The 16752-nt window shown below is 25.7% G+C and overlaps 1 protein-coding gene across 1 annotated transcript in view; it reads right to left on the bottom strand.

Moving 5' to 3' along the window:
* LOC135931252 (importin subunit beta-1-like) overlaps nt 1–16752 on the bottom strand; it is a 90961-nt gene that overhangs the window by 37161 nt on the left and 37048 nt on the right. The window contains exons 17-18 of the mRNA XM_065468226.1: nt 6295–6402; nt 5067–5295 (exon numbers count right to left, since the gene is read on the bottom strand). Of these exons, the coding sequence (XP_065324298.1) occupies nt 5067–5295; nt 6295–6402 (337 nt within the window). The remainder of the gene's footprint in view (nt 1–5066; nt 5296–6294; nt 6403–16752) is intronic.

The following is a 16752-nucleotide window of genomic DNA, read 5'->3' as shown; positions in this document are numbered from 1 at the left end:
CTTTTATATGCTGCATCTTCATGAAATTTTAATTTAACATGTTTACAATATATATTTTTACCCATTTACTTTAAAAATATTCAAAAAAGTTCAAAAATAACGATTATGACAATTGTCACTTTCTATAGAACATCTTCACTAAAATTTTAATTTAACATATTTACAATATATATTTTTACCTATTTACTTTAAAAAAATTCAAAAAAGTTCAAAAATAATGATTATGACAATTGTGACTTTTCTATGGTATATCTTCACTGAAATTTTAACATTTTTACAATATATATTTTTACCCATTTACTTTAAAAATATTCAAAAAAGTTCAAAAATAACGATTATGACAATTGTCACTTTCTATGGTACATCTTCACTGTAATTTTAATTCTATTTTCAATGTATATTTTTACCTATTTACTTTAAAAAAGTTCAAAAATAACGATTATGACAATTGTCACTTTTCCGAGGTATATCTTCACTGAAATTTTAATTTAACATTTTTACAATATATATTTTTACCGATATACTTTAAAAAAATTTTAAAAATAACGATTATGACAATTGTCACAATGGTACAACTTCACTTACAGCCTATATTTTTACTTATTTGCGTCAAAAAATTTCAAAAAACTTTAGAAATAACGATTATGACAATTGTCACTTATCTAGGGGAAATCTTCACTGAAATTTTAATTTAACATATTTACAATCTATATTTTTACCCATTAGCGTCAAAAATAAACTAATATGTTTTAAAATACAGATTATGATATTTTATAATTTAACATATTTAAAATATAATTATATTTTTACCCTTACCAAAAATTTCAAAAATGTTAAAAATATCATGACAATTGTCACATTAAAATATTATAAGACAATCATGTAAAATAATATAAATATTTATAAATTATTTAAACTAGTTCTTTTAATATACTAAAAAAAAAAAAATAATTTTACAAAAATGATAAAAATAAACCCATAAAAGATTTCAACTAAAAGATTAATAATTCACAAAAAAATTAATTAAAAAAGAAGATTTTAAATTCTTATCAATTCAAATTTTGCTTAAAATTTTTGCATGAAAACCACAAATTAATTGTAACAAAAATAATATTATACAATACCTATTCGAAATATTCGTCCTCTAGTCGACTTAAGTTCACGACTCAAGTGGAAAACTCATGTTCTCGACTCAAGTCGACTTGAGTTCATGATTGAGTCGACTTGAGTTCACGACTGAGTCGACTTGAGTTCACGACTGAGTCGACTTGAGTTCACGACTGAGTCAACTTGAGTTCTCGACTTCAGTGAGTCGACTAATTCGACTAACGACTCTGAGTCAGAGTCGGGTGAACTCGACTTTTTAACAACACTAGAAAAATCTATGTGCTACCAATAATATTGGGAATAGTATTTCCAATATTTTAAAAAGGGCTCCTTCTTTTAATTCATATTTAAATGATCGTGGGCGTCAAAACATTATTTATTCTCAAATAATAGGACAATACAACTTTATATTAGGTGATCACGTATTATTACCTATCCATAGGACAGATAGAACTAATATTTGTCCTAAAAATTTAGAAGGAAAAGTAATAAAAATTGAAAAAAATAAAATATGGATAGGAATCTGTGCTGGAAGAATTTCAACACCCTTTATTGCTTCTAGTTTATATAAAACTTTAAAATTAAATCATTTTGAAGTTCCCAATAAAGATATCATTAATAGGTAATTTAAGCTATTTTTACAGTAACCATATATACTCCTAATAATATATATTCACTTTTTATTTCAACTACTAAAAATATTTAGGAGCTTCGCGAATCACGATACGTTACAAACTATGGGAAAACTTCGTTATGCAATTGCAAAATGGGTTGCATGAATAAACGATGCGAATGTTTCAAGAACAAATTTAAATGTTCAACCAAATGCTATATTCCATTGCATAACTGTTGCAATAAATAAATTTTTATTTTATAAATATATATTCATGTAAAGATTTTATATAAATTTATAAAAATAAAAATGTCTTCTTAACCTTATCCCTTTTCATTCATTAGGGGAGACCTGGGTCTTGTCGAGTCCTAAAAAGCAAACCTTATTAAAATTATACTTTATCATTTTTAATAAATAATATCTCAATCTGTTCAGCTCAATTAGTTTTATAGTCGTTTTAAATTTCAAAAATATATATCTAATACTTTTTTCAAAATGTTATTTTTTATGGAATTTTTTTTGGGAACGAGTGAACCCAACCCGGGGACCAATAGCCCCTACAACGGTAAGGGTCCGAAGCAACTGCTTCTAAAAATTTGAATGGGGGTACTTAAAAAAAAAATTATATAATACTTTTATTGTTATGCTTCCATAACCAAGTGATTTCTGGTGACCTCGTGATTCCGTATACATATTAAATCTAATAATAAATGGGGGGTCTTATTATATTTTAATAAATTTTGGTCGATGTTTAGCAAATTAGGTTGATTTCTTATCATAAAATTATTTTACCAATTTCAAAATATGCCTAAAAATATTAACCAAAATAATACAAATGCTTATTTAATATTTGCACATGCATAATATAAGAGATGATAAATTCTTACTACCTCATATACTGCCAAGACTTCTTAATACCATGAAGGATCCATTTCTTAATGATTTAACCATTTTATCATTGAAATTTTTTTTTATCTAAACACAATTAAAAAATTATGATTAGAGGTGGGCGCGGGCCGTGAAATTACACTTGACCCATCGTGTTAACGGTGGGTCACGGCGTGAGTGGGAATAAATTTTAAATAAAATTTGCAATTTTATAAAAGAATCGTAAGCAAAACGTAACCATTATAATTTTTTATTCAACGAAAATTGTTGCAATAATTAGGATTTTTTTATAAACATATTTATTAATATTTTTTAAAACAAAAAAGACTTAACCTCATCCCTTTTCATTCATTATATGCCTTAATTTTATACTATTTACCTTTTTTAAAATCCCTTATTTTGAAATTTTTAAAACCAAAAAATATTTTTAAAGCGTAAAAGTAATACATATTAATAGTGTTTGCAACGGTCCGGTCTTTTTTTTCTAAAATGGGACCGGACCGATGGACCGTTAAGTCAAATGAGACCGGACCGTGGGACCGTCGGTCCGGTCTAGGCGGTCCGGTCCCACCTAAAAAAATTTTTTTTATAAAGCTACAAAAGTTTTATTCTGCATTTAAATTTATTAAAAATGAATAGTTAAATTACCCTATTAATATTTCAATTATATCATCAATTCATTTTTATTATATTATACACAAATGCCTAATCAAAGAAGAATATAAAAAGTAAACTATGAATATTGAATTTAATGAAACGGAAGAATATAAAAAGTAAACGATGAATTAGATATTATATAGTGTTAGGCATTAAATAATCATATTTTATATGTTCATGTACATACACATTAACTATAAAGCAATTTATAGTAAACTTTTATATTCTTTAATCGGTCTTCGGTCGGACCGGACCGTGTTGTTGGACGGGACCGTCCCATAGGACCGAAAAGTCTAATAAGACCGGACTGGACCGGACCGGACCGTTGCAAACACTACATATTAATATCTATAAAAAATAAAATTTTACGGTGCCAGCTAGGAGGCAATAAAATATAATTTAATTGTTTTTAAAAAAAAGATTCGAATCCCCTTAAATATTTTTTTTAAAAAATTTATTTTTCCGTAACCGAATATAATTATTTTTTGAAGGAGTAAAAAGAACCTTTAGAAAAAAGAGTTAAACAGTAAGTTTCTGTAGAAAGGGCTAAGTTACGTTATTTTGAATCTTATATATTTTATATATATATAATTCATAGATGCTCATAATATAAATAAATTAGAAGATGGTTTCAATAAAAAAAAAATTATGAACTAAACCTTTATAATTAGTTGAACCGAACCTTTATAAATTTCTTCTCAAGAACCGTAACCAAAAAGTAACCATTATAAATTTTTACATACTGAACCGTAACCGTCCCTGCTTAAATGTTCAACGAAATTTGTTGCAATAATTTGGATTTTTTATAAATATATTGATATATTTTAAAAAAAAAGTCTTAACCTCATCCCTTTTCATTCATTATATGCCTTAATTTTATACTATTTACTTTTTTTAAAATTCTCTTTTTAAATCCCTTATTTTGACCTTTTAATTATATGGTGCCAGCAGCAAAAAAAGAGAAGAAAAAGTAATTAAATTATTTTATTTTTTTTCATGGAGATTCGGAATATTTTTTTAAATATTAAAGATCCCGAATAAAACCTTGAATCCCCACGTTGGGATTCCGAATCCCACATGATTCCATATTTATTGAAGTATATTAATAAATGAATGGAAAAAAAATCTTATTTTGATTCATTATTTTTATGTTCCTTGAACCTGGACCCGGGTCTTTTCAAATTTTATTCCTGGAACCCGGACCGTTTTTTTTGTCGAAGGGTTCACATTCCTGGACAACAAGTGAAATGATATATATACAAATTATGGCCTCAAAAATTTTTATTAATAAGCGCAAAATGGAATATGATAAAAATAAGATATGTTTTTATAATAGTTTGAATATAAAATTTTAAAATGTTTATTTTACAATATAGCGTCTTAATAATAATCATATCTGTATGGACTGTATCCTTACTTATTGCCCCAGGACATCATATTGGTTATACTTAATCGATTTTTTAAATTTTAATACCAATATAATACATATTTTTATTAAAAATATTATATTATAATGACTTTTGAATATAACACTATCTATATTATCTATTTTATTTATATAAATAATAAAAATTCAAATAGAATTAAAAAAACAAAAATGGCTAACGAGATTTTTTATTAAATCGTTTAATATAAAGGTAATAAACAATTTTAGAGAATATCAACACTATTTAAAAAAACAAAATTTAATGAAATCCCTAATTGTGTGGTGTAAATTTTTTGATACCCGTTAGTCAGCTATCACAAAATGAAGTTAGGCCAAACTATAAAAAATAATATATATAACTACAATGATTATTACCGGTGTAGGCTTCTACACAGCTATCCCTGAGAGTATTAACGAAATCGATCATGACCTCGTCGATGATATCGTTAGAGGCCTTTTCCGAAGAGAGTTTAAAAGAAGATGCCTGAACGAGCGTACTGAGAATGGGCGAGGCGAAAGGGGAGAAAGAAGTACCTAAGGCCAAGGCCACGTCTCCCAGACAACTGAATATATGAGGCTTGGTGGACTTATCGGCTGAAGGATCCTGATTGGTTTTTAGGTAAATAATTTAGTAAGATATTTTTTCGTAACTTATATTTTTTTGGTAATGAGGATTGAAGATTATATAATTTATTGCGGCGGAATCACTAAATTATGCTTTAATATCATATTTAGCGGATATTAAATTACTAAAACGAGCAAAAATATGGACATAGTTCAATCCCATACTCAAGTGACTAGCTGAAATTGTTCCAGGAGGGCAAATTTTTTTAAAATGCAGGGGCATTTTTGCTTAAAAAAATTTCACACAACATTAGGTTTTATTGTTTTTGTTAAAAATATAGCGTTTAAAATGATTGTATAAATTATAACAATGTTAAAGAATAACGAGCACGCCTTTTTAACAGCAATATTGAAAATAGTTTATAAAGTCAAACAAAAATTCAATAACAAATATCATCTTAATGTTATTTATATATTTTTGTGCAAATATTACAATTTATATTAGAAACAAACTATTAACATAACTTCCAAATATGAATCATTGTCATCCTAAAAATAAAATATAATGGCAGACTAAAATATGATAAATTTTATTTAATTTCTTTGACTTTTGGGAAAATATTGAAATAATTTATAATAAGATTTATCTTTGTCTGTTATTCAATTGCGATAAATACTTAACTGCAATAATGAAGCAAGCTAACCTATTGAAAATATAAATTTCATTAAAATTAGAAGATTGGTTCTTTTTATTTTCTTTATTTCCAAATTTCTTACTAAATATTCAACTTTTCCTGAAAATCGTTGATAATATATATAAATCAGACAATTTTGTTACCATTTTATAAATGAGACTATATTAAATAACAAAAATCCTTAGTTTGTTATATTTTAGTAAGATAGCAATTTCAGTGATACAATATTTACTTTTGAATAACTAAAAATCTTAAAAAGAATATATAAAAAAATTACATCACGTGTAAAAAATTTTCACTGGGAGATAAAAAAATTTATTAATAAAATGCTTTAAAGGTCAAACCGCTAGTATCTGAATCATGGTCCCTAATATACTTTCGGTATAAGGAAGGAGATTTCTTCCTATGCTGCGATACAAATCGATTACGACCATTATGGCTGCTATACATACCTGGTGGGATGGTCCGTGTTTATTGAATGGTTAATTATACAAACATAGAAAAATGTAAATAAGAATGGAGGCTTTTTTAAAAAACATCTATTTTCTAAAATTATTTTTTTTATCTATCAAAATTTTTTACAATCATATAAAAATGGTTAAATGAATTAACAATTAATAAATATATCATTAACATATTGCTGCTGGATTATTATAAGGCCTAAAATTCACTTATGTTAGAAATAGGGTTAGAGCCAAAATATTATTTTTATTTAGGTCTTTTCCATTCCTTTTCAAAAAAAACCTTATATTATTTTTTATCTAATAAAATATAGTTTATCTTTAAGCTTAAAGTTATTTATTTTTATGGGGTTCCATCCATTTAATTTTAACCAATCATACCATTACTTTTCTTATGTGATAATCAAAAATATTTTATGTTTAAAAATGTGCCTGCTTTATAAAAAAACTTCAAAAAAAATGATAATAGTGATGATTACAGTGGCGTATCCAGGATTTTCTTATGGGGGGGTTCGTCCTCAAACCCTCCTTACCTGGGCTTCGGCCAGCTTTTCCCCGGTCTTCGGCCGGGTCTTATGTTTTAGCTATTCTATTCTATTCTATTAAATTATTCATAATTTAATAATAATTATATTTCTATTTTTAGTTATTATTTACTAATTCGTGCTTATGGATATTATAAGCCTATTTTTTATTATTTTAAGTTAGGTATTTATATTTAATAAAGTTTTTTTAAATGTAAAGTTGAAATAAAGTTTAATGTCATTTTTTTATAAAATTTGCTTTAAAAACTAGCCTCAACTTAAATTCTCATACAATATAAGTAGAATATAATTTTTTTATTGAAAATACTATAGTAGTGTGTAGTGTTGTTAAAAAGTCGAGTTCTTACGACTTGCGACTCGAGTAGTAAAAAACGGCTCCGATTCAAGTCGATAAAGGAGCCGCATGAGCCGACTCACTTAGTCGGCGCATGAAGTCGGCTCGCTTAGTCGGCTCATGTAAGTCGACTCGATAAGTCTGCTCAATTTTTTTGTTTTTTTTATAAAATCTGGTAAATTGGTAAATTTTGGATTATTGATTAATGTGAACAAAATTATAATAAGAATATTCATGTCATGACTAAAAATTGCTCAGGACCCGAATTCGGCTTCAGGGATTATATACCTAATTTATATAACACAAAATGTAAAAATATAATTTATAATGTAAAGATGTTAAATTAAAATTTCAGTGAAGATGTACCCCTAGATAAGTGATAATTGTCATAATCGTTATTTTTAAAGATTTTTGAAATTTTTTGACGTAAGTGGGTAAAAATATAGATTGTAAATATGTTATATTAAAATTTCAGTGAAGATGTACCCTGGATAAGTGACAATTATCATAATAGTTGTTTTCAAAGTTTTTAATTTTTTTTGACGTAAATGGGCTAAAAAAGTATTGCTAACATGTTTAAATAAAATTTTAGTGAAGATGTACCATAGATAAGTGACAATTGTCATAATCGTTGTTTTTAAAGTTTTTTTGACGTAATAAGTATTGCTAACCATGTTTAAATAAAACTTCAGTGAAGATGTACTCTAGATACAGGGTTTCCCATTCAAAAAAGGAAAAGTCCCAATCAAAAAAGGAAAATCGATTTTTTAAAATTTTTTGTCAATTTTTCTTAAACCTTTATTTATTTTTGTTATTCCTTCTTAATTTATTTCTAAATTTTTGCGATTTCTTTACGTTTTTTTTTCTTACTGTATCTTTTCTCAATTTATTTCTAACTTTTTGCGATTTTCTTTACTTTTATTTTTCTCACTATATCTTCTCTCAATTTATTCTTCTCATTTTGATAATTCTTTTGTATTAAAAATAATTTAATTTAGGTCCATTTTTTAAACAATTCTTTACGTTTTTTTTTCATCATACATACAATATTCTTTTTATGATTTTTTCATTGTAATCTTTTAAATACATTTTTAACCTTTTCAATCTCGTCATTTTTAATCTTTATTTTTTTGACCTTTTCTCAATTTTTTTCTTCTCATTTTTAATAATTATTTTTGCTAGTTTAGTTCATTACAATATCCTAGTATATATAATTTTGTTTATTAAAGACTATTTAGTTAAAACATCTATTTTATATTTGACATTGATAAAACTAATTTATAAATTTAAATAAAAAAAAATAAGGACGAATTTTTTTTACTATATATAATCTTTATTTATAAAATAACCTACACTTTATATTATAATAATGTATGTTGTAAATGAACGCGTTCGTGAACGAAGTTCGTTTTTTTGAAAAAAATGATGAACGGCGTTCTTTTTATATTTGACAAACTTTGAACGTGAACGCGTTCCTTTTTTATGACGAACGCGTTCGAATTTAACGTTCGTTCAATTTTAAAAATATTTTTATTTTTATTTATTTGAAAAATTTAATATTTCCGAATTTTATTTTAAAATGTATTATTTATATTTTTTAATAGGCTGTGTACTTCCTTTTTATATTTCAATTTTTATAACACATAGTTTATTAATTTGAATATTATTGTTTATATTTTAATTTAATAGATTAGCATAAGCATGGATATTATTATTTAATCCTCATCATCTGATTCTGAAAATCCAAAATCAGATGAATCATCATTACCATGGCCAAATATGATAAATGTTTTACATTAACATCCTATATTGAAGGAACTAATCCAATGCTTACCAAGTGTAAAATGTGGCCAAAAAGTATTATATTGTCAAAATCTTCAGGTTCCAATTTAAAACGACTTTTGATTTTATTCGATATAACTAAGTTAAATCATTAAATTTGAAGAAATAATGCATTTGGGATATTTGACCCCAACAATAGCGATAATTATATAAAAATTAAAAAAATTAGTGGCCTCAAATATGGTCAACCATTGATAGACGCCGTATTAAATGGGATTAATAAAAGGTATTAAATCTATCACTCTCAATTATTACATATATTTTATTTTTTTAAAGATTTGAACATATATATAAGAATCAATATGTTCTTTCTGCAATTATACATCCAGCTTTTAAACTTCAATGGCCATGAATAAAACTTCCACAGAACGAACATATTAAAAACAAACTTATAACGATATTTAAAAAAATGCTTTGAAAACCCAGGAAAACTGTTAATTTCGAGATATCCTTTTTTTTTGTCGAGAGTAATCTAAATTTTTTGCAAATAACAAAACAATATGTTTTTAATTAATTCTCCACGTTAAAAGAGCTGTTTATGAAGTATAATACCGCAATCCACTCATCTGCCTCTGTAGGGCGTGTTTTTAGGCTAATGCCGTATTAACTGCCAAGTGTTCCTGTATATCAGATAAATATTTTGAAAACAATTGTTATTAAAATTTAATAATAAAAATTTTTTATAAATACAAATATCTTTTTATTCGCTATATTATATTATTATATTTTATTTATAATTATATTATCAAAATAAAACTATATTATATTTTAACATAGCCAAAATATATTGTATTAAAAAATATAAGTTTATTTATATTAAATTAAATTTTTAAAAAATTTATCATAAAATTTTGAACGGTTTTATGAACGTGAACGTGTTCGTGAACGCGTTCCTTTTTTTGAACATGAACTTGAACGTGTTCGATTTTTTGAGAAATGTTTACAGCGCTATAATAATGTATAAAAATAAGTCGAATCCATGGAAATATAAAAAAAAATTAATTTTATTTAGTCTGTCTTCCTTTCCTATTGTTTTAAATAATAATAATTTTCTAATGCGTTTTAAAAATAAGAATTTAAAAATGATTATATTTTATTAATTTAAATATCGTTTGGTATTACAGTTAAGGTAAACCAAACGATTAATTTATAATTTAGCAATTGTAATTATATTGTCTGCCAAAAAAATTAAATATAATTTTAAAAAATAATTATCAAAAATGAGAAGAAAAAAATTGAGAAAAGGTCAAAAAAATGAAGATTAAAAATGATGATTGAAAAGGTTAAAAATGTTTGTAAAATTACAATGAAAAAATCATAAAAAGAATATTATATGTATAATGAAAAAAAAACGTAAAGATTGTTAAAAAAATAGACCTAAATTTAAAAATACAAAAGAATTATCAAAATGAGAAGAAAAATAAATTGAGAGAAGATATAGTAAGAAAAATAAAAGTAAAGAAAATCGCAAAAAATTAGAAATAAATTGAGAAGGAATAACAAAAATAAATAAAGGTTTAAGAAAAATTGACAAAAATTACGATTTTCCTTTTTTGATTGGGACTTTTCCTTTTTTGAATGGAAAACCCTATATCTAGGTACATCTTCACTGAAGTTTCATTTAAACATGTTGGCAATACTTATTTTAGCCCATTTACGTCAAAAAAATTTAAAAAACTTCTAGAACAACGATTATGACAATTGTCACTTATCTATGGTGCATCTTCATTGAAGTTTTATTTTAACATGTTAGCAATACCTATTTTAGCCCATTTACGTCAAATAAATTTTAAAAACTTTAAAAACAACGATTATGACAATTGTCACTTATCTAGGGTACATCTTCACTAAAAATTTAATAACATATTTACAATCTATATTTTTACCCACTTGCGTCAAAAAATTTCAAAAATCTTTAAAAATAACGATTATGACAATTGTCACTTATCTAGGGTACATCTTTACTGAAATTTTAATTTAACATCTTTACAATATAAATTATATACATTTTTGTGTTATAAAAAATAGATATATAATATCTGAAGCCGAATTCGGGTCCTGAGCCATTTATAGTTACGACATGAATATTATTATAATTTTGTTCACATTAATCAATAACCCAAAATTTACCAGATTTTATAAAAAAACAAAAAAATTGAGCAGACCCAGCGAGTGCCGACTAAGTGAGCCGACCAATGCGGCTCATTTAGTCGACTCGAGTCAAAGTCGTTTTATAGATTAAAAACTAGGCTCGAGTCGCAGCTAAGTCGACTCGGCTTAGCCGTTTAACAACACTAGTAGTGTGTATAAAATATTGACTAGAAAATAATTTTAAAAAAAAGTTTTTTTTAACTTCTTATCAAATACAATATTATACAAAAATTTTTATTAAATATTATAATTATAATGTGATTTTTAATTTTCGTGGGAATGTTGCCAATTCATCAAGATTTCGTTTGTCGTTGGAACCAAATCTCTGTGAATATTTAACAGAGCTAACCCATTTGGCTGAGATTCGGAAGTAGTACTTCGTAAATATGTTTTCAACTCTCAAGTTGGAAAAAGTCCTTTCATTCGTACATGTTGTAATAAACATGCATGAATATAAAATAACTTCAAAATATTAGGAAATTGAGCCAAGGTACCTTTACACCGATTGAGCGCATCAATAGCATGCTCAGGTAAAATAGCTAAACGTAGTAAATATTTATACCATAATTCGAATTCATTGATTAAATATATTTCAGTATCAATATCATAAGAATAAAATTTTGCTAAATATTTAATTTTACTAATAGTGGCATTAGAAACCAAAGAAGGATCTTTGGGTAATAAAACTTGAATATTGATAAAGAGTTGTTTTTTATCTAAAAACCGTACATTTATTTGCGATAAAATTATCTAAGAATGGGATGAAAATGGATATTTTATAATATTCTTCAGTTGAGCCAATATTTATTTTACATCTCAATAATTGCCTATGTGCTAGACGAGGTTTAATTATTGTAATATCATAAAATTTAGCCTTCGATTCAACGTTGAGATAAATATTATGAAAATATTCATATACATTTATTCTTATTGTATCTTACCTGTTCATATATATTTTCCGACAATTCAATAACCTGAACCATATCTAAATTTGATTTTTGTAAATTTCTACAAAGTAGTGATCTATAGGAAAATAATTTATTGATGCAACTAGCAGCAATGATAAACTCTGATTGATCAATTGAATTCAATAATGATATCGCTTTTGACGACACATTACTTTTTTTCAAGCTCAGCCTTATTTAACTTTTGTATTTCTATTTCTTCTGTTCTACAAAATGGAAGTAAAAATGTAAAATATTTAAAAAATTATAGATATTTATAATAATTAAAATATTATTATAAATACTTATTAATTCTAACTCACTAAAAATTTTTCCATTTTATTATATTTTTGAATAATTTTAATGTACTTACAAGGAAATGAAATTTTAATAAAATTTATTTATAAAAAATACGTTTTATGTTGGAAAATTGATATTCAAATATTTGTAAAATTTTGATTGGGGGGGGGGGGGTGTGGTAAAATTTTTATTAGCTTAAAATGATATATATGAAAACAGTCAAATTTGCGATGGGGGGGAGGGAAATTGGTTACGCGCCTAGATGATTAGAACAGCGAGTGGGAAAATTTCATTTAATCAGTTTTACAGGTTGAACCTTTGAAAATTTTTGAGGTTTGGATCAGGTTAAAAAGAAGATCAAAATAGCGAAAACAATTCGTTTCAAGGTGGGTTCGGTAAAAATAAATTCAAAAACGTCAAATCAAATATTTAAAATTTCTAAAATGTCAATTAAAGTTTATGAATCATAAATTTTAAAATTTCATTTCATTTTTTTTAAATATTTTGTTCAAACTATACCAACCAACCTAAAATATTTTTTAAGCAAAATAAAAGGGTCAACTATTTTTAACTGGGTCTCAAGAAAGAGTCATATTTGTATGGCCACTAATTTTTTTGTCGGGGATAGAAGTTTCTTTATTTCCTTTTAAAAGGCCTTAATTCTATAGTTAAATAATTTTTAAAATTTGAAAGCTTCAGGTGCAATATGAAAATTATATAGCATGAACTAAACGAACCTCAAATTTTTCTAAAAACAAATAATTCGTCAAACGTAAAATCACACACAAAACTTCATACATTCTTTAAAAAAGGAGGACTTATAAAATTATAATACAAAAATATTAGGAGGGGCGTTATATAACATCTCAGTATTTCGCATTAGTAGGTTATTAAAACATCAATCTACAATCAACATTTGATTCAATTGAAGGTCTAATAATAGTATTTACCTATTTATAGATAGAACTATGGATAAAGAACCTGCGAAATTCCAGCTGCCTAATTGGGGGTGGGCACTATTTTTTTAAATTAAACGAATAATTAAGCAATTTTTTGCTATTTTTATTAAAAATTTGTAAATGTAATACGAATACAAAATTAAATATGAATATACAAATTAATACTGTAATATAATCAGATAATTTTTATATTTATTTTTCTATCTCAAAACCAACAAACCAATATTTATTTGTTATTCTGGACGCCATATTTATTATTCTCGACGTCATATTTATTATTCTCGACCCCATATTTCTCATTTCCGACGCCTATTTCTTATTCATGATGCCATATTTCTTATTTTTGAATTATTTCTGAATAATTCAACAAAAGGCCATTTAGTCTGCACAGATCGAGACATTTTCACTATTCGACATGCAGATCACGTGATTTCATACTGCGCAGGATCGCGGCCGTTTTTTAGAAAATATGCCCATATTTCTTTTTATCGACGCCATATTTCTTATTTACGATGCCATATTTCTTATTTTTGAAAAATTCAACACAAACGCCATTTCTTATGATATTTAGCACAGATCGCGACATTTTCATTATTCGGCGCGCAAATCACGTGATTTCTTACTGCGCAGGATAGCGGCTATTTTTTAAAAAAATATGGCCATATATTAGTGTTTTAAATAGTCGAGTTCTACCGACTTCGACTCCGAGTCGAAGTCGCAATAACTCCACCCACTTTAGTCGAGTTTTGAGTCGATTAGTCGACTCATTTTTACAACTCGAGTTCTGAACTTGAGTCGTGAACTCAGGTTAACTTAAATTTTATGAAACTCGATTACTTATATTAGTGTTGTTAATTGTTGGTTGTTTAATACCCAGACCTGGCACTTGGCTCTAAAATCGACTAAATCAGCTATGGCATGAACTCCGAGCACAGACACATATATTTTAATATTTCTTATTGAATTTATTAAAGTATATAAATATATGGTTATTAGAGGTATCAATCGCTAGATAATTTAAAAAACCTATTAAGTCGTTATACGAGGTAAATATTTTAGTCGACTAGAAGACGAATAGTTGGATCCTTTTTTCGACTCAGACTCAAACATCGGGTTGTTTTTTACGACTTCAACCCAAAGTTGTAGTCATTTTATTGGTTGCTTTTTTTCATCTGACCCAATATCCAGATCATTTTTTCGATCAAAAGACTTTTAGGGTTGACTCATGTACCATTTTTCCGCGCTTTAAACGGCCATATCTTAGCGGGTAAACAGTGTTGGAAGGTAAAATTTAATTTTTTTCTTAGTTATAGTATATACTACCAGACAAAATTTAAGGAAAATTGAAGGGATATGGAATTCACCATATATTTACTATATGATCGGTGCCTGATTTCATAAGTTCAGAAATTTTATTTTCTGTGCAATTTCAATAATTTTATCTGTAATTGATTTTATATATTGATATTAAGTATGTATTCTTTTATATTTAACAAAATCATATTGTACTTATTAAAAAAAAATTTCTTTAAAAGAAATAATGGTAAAAAAAACAAAAAATTTTTACTCTTTTATAACTTTTTAAAATAGCATAGCCCAATATTTAAAAAAGATAGATTTATTTTGGGAGAAAGAAATAAGGGGAGGGATTAAAAAATAATTTTTCCCCCCCCCCGTTTCCCCTTCAATTTTTTATAAAATAAATTTTAAACTGCTCTTGATCTTATTTATTTTAAAAGATGAAAACAAATAAAAATAATATATTATTAAAAAGAGGAAAGAAAAAAGTGAATGATTATTTTCGTTATTAAAAAAAAAAATAATTAAATAAAAAAAATATTAATTTTATATACCAAAAAAATAAAATTATTCCCCCCACTCCCTTAATTAGGTGCCAGTTAGGCGTTAATAAATTATAAGAAATAAGAATTTATTATTTCAGAGATTTAGTATAATTATTATTATTTTTATTTGAATGAAATTAAAAAAATATATATTAAAATATTTAATCTATATTTTTTAATAAAATTTTTAAATTATAAATCCTTTTTTTAATAAAAGTTTTTATATGATGGATGATGAAATGTTAGATTACGAAGTAATATAATATATATTTATATGGATCAAGACCATAATTTAAGTCAAAGCTCTTTTACCTCCTCAATAGCCAATATATCATCCACTTCTTCAATATAAAATAACAATTTCTATATAAAAAATATGTTTGAAAATACACCTAATAAATCAAGGGGCAAATGTGTGCATTGTGAGAAAATCTACAGTATCCATACAGCTACAAGTATAATATATTTGTAAAATCTATTTTTAATATATTATAGCCAACCTTAAAAATCATATTAAAATATCCCACCCGGATATTATTTTCCAAATTAAAGAAATATTGCCCAAAAATTTATCTATAAGAAAACTACAACCTGAAGAAAATAAACATTTAAATAAGCTAATACTCAGATATATTGTTAAAAATAATTTACCGTTTAACCTATTTGACTCTAGTGAATTCAGGGATATATACGCGTTTATATTTAAAAGGGAAAATATGACAAGGCAAACTGCCAAAATATATTTGCATTCGATTTATGAAACATCAAAATCTAAAATCATAGAAACATTAAAAAATGTACAAAGCAAAATCTCCCTCTCCACGGATGTTTGGACAGGAATCAACTCTTTATCATATTGTTCGATTCTAAAAATTACCTGTTTGATTTAATAGAACTACCTCACCTGCATAATGGACAGGATATATCTAATTATTTATTAAAATCTTTTGAAACATTTGAGATTAAAAAAAATGTTATAGCAATTACACATGATAATGCAAAAAATATGATAAGTGCAGGAGAAATAATGGCCAATCATTATAGAGAAATATACAATATGCCCTTTTATAGTCATAGATGCCTAGCGCATGTTATCAATATAAAAGTTAAAGAATGGCTAAATATTTTTGATAAAAAATTAGAAAAAATACATAAATTGATGAAAAAACTTCACCTATCGCCAAAGTTCATGCAAAAATATATGCCCATCTCTGGCGGTACACGGTTACCGCTTGATGTGATCACTAGGTGGAATTCAAAGTATCTTATAATTTCTACAATAAATAAAGTAAATTAACCATAATCTTAAATGTTATATTCATAATATATTTTATTTTAAAGAATTTAGACGCATTTAAACGATTAGGGGAAGAATGTCTTCCCAAAGATGATTTTTATATTAATGTCAATGAGGAAAAATAT

This window comes from Gordionus sp. m RMFG-2023, chromosome 1 (assembly GCF_954871325.1).
Source record: "Gordionus sp. m RMFG-2023 chromosome 1, tfGorSpeb1-WG-v2, whole genome shotgun sequence".
Taxonomy (NCBI): domain Eukaryota; kingdom Metazoa; phylum Nematomorpha; class Gordioida; order Chordodea; family Parachordodidae; genus Gordionus; species Gordionus sp. m RMFG-2023.
Note: the sequence above shows the minus strand (reverse complement) of the source record. Positions and strands in the feature narration are given on the sequence as shown.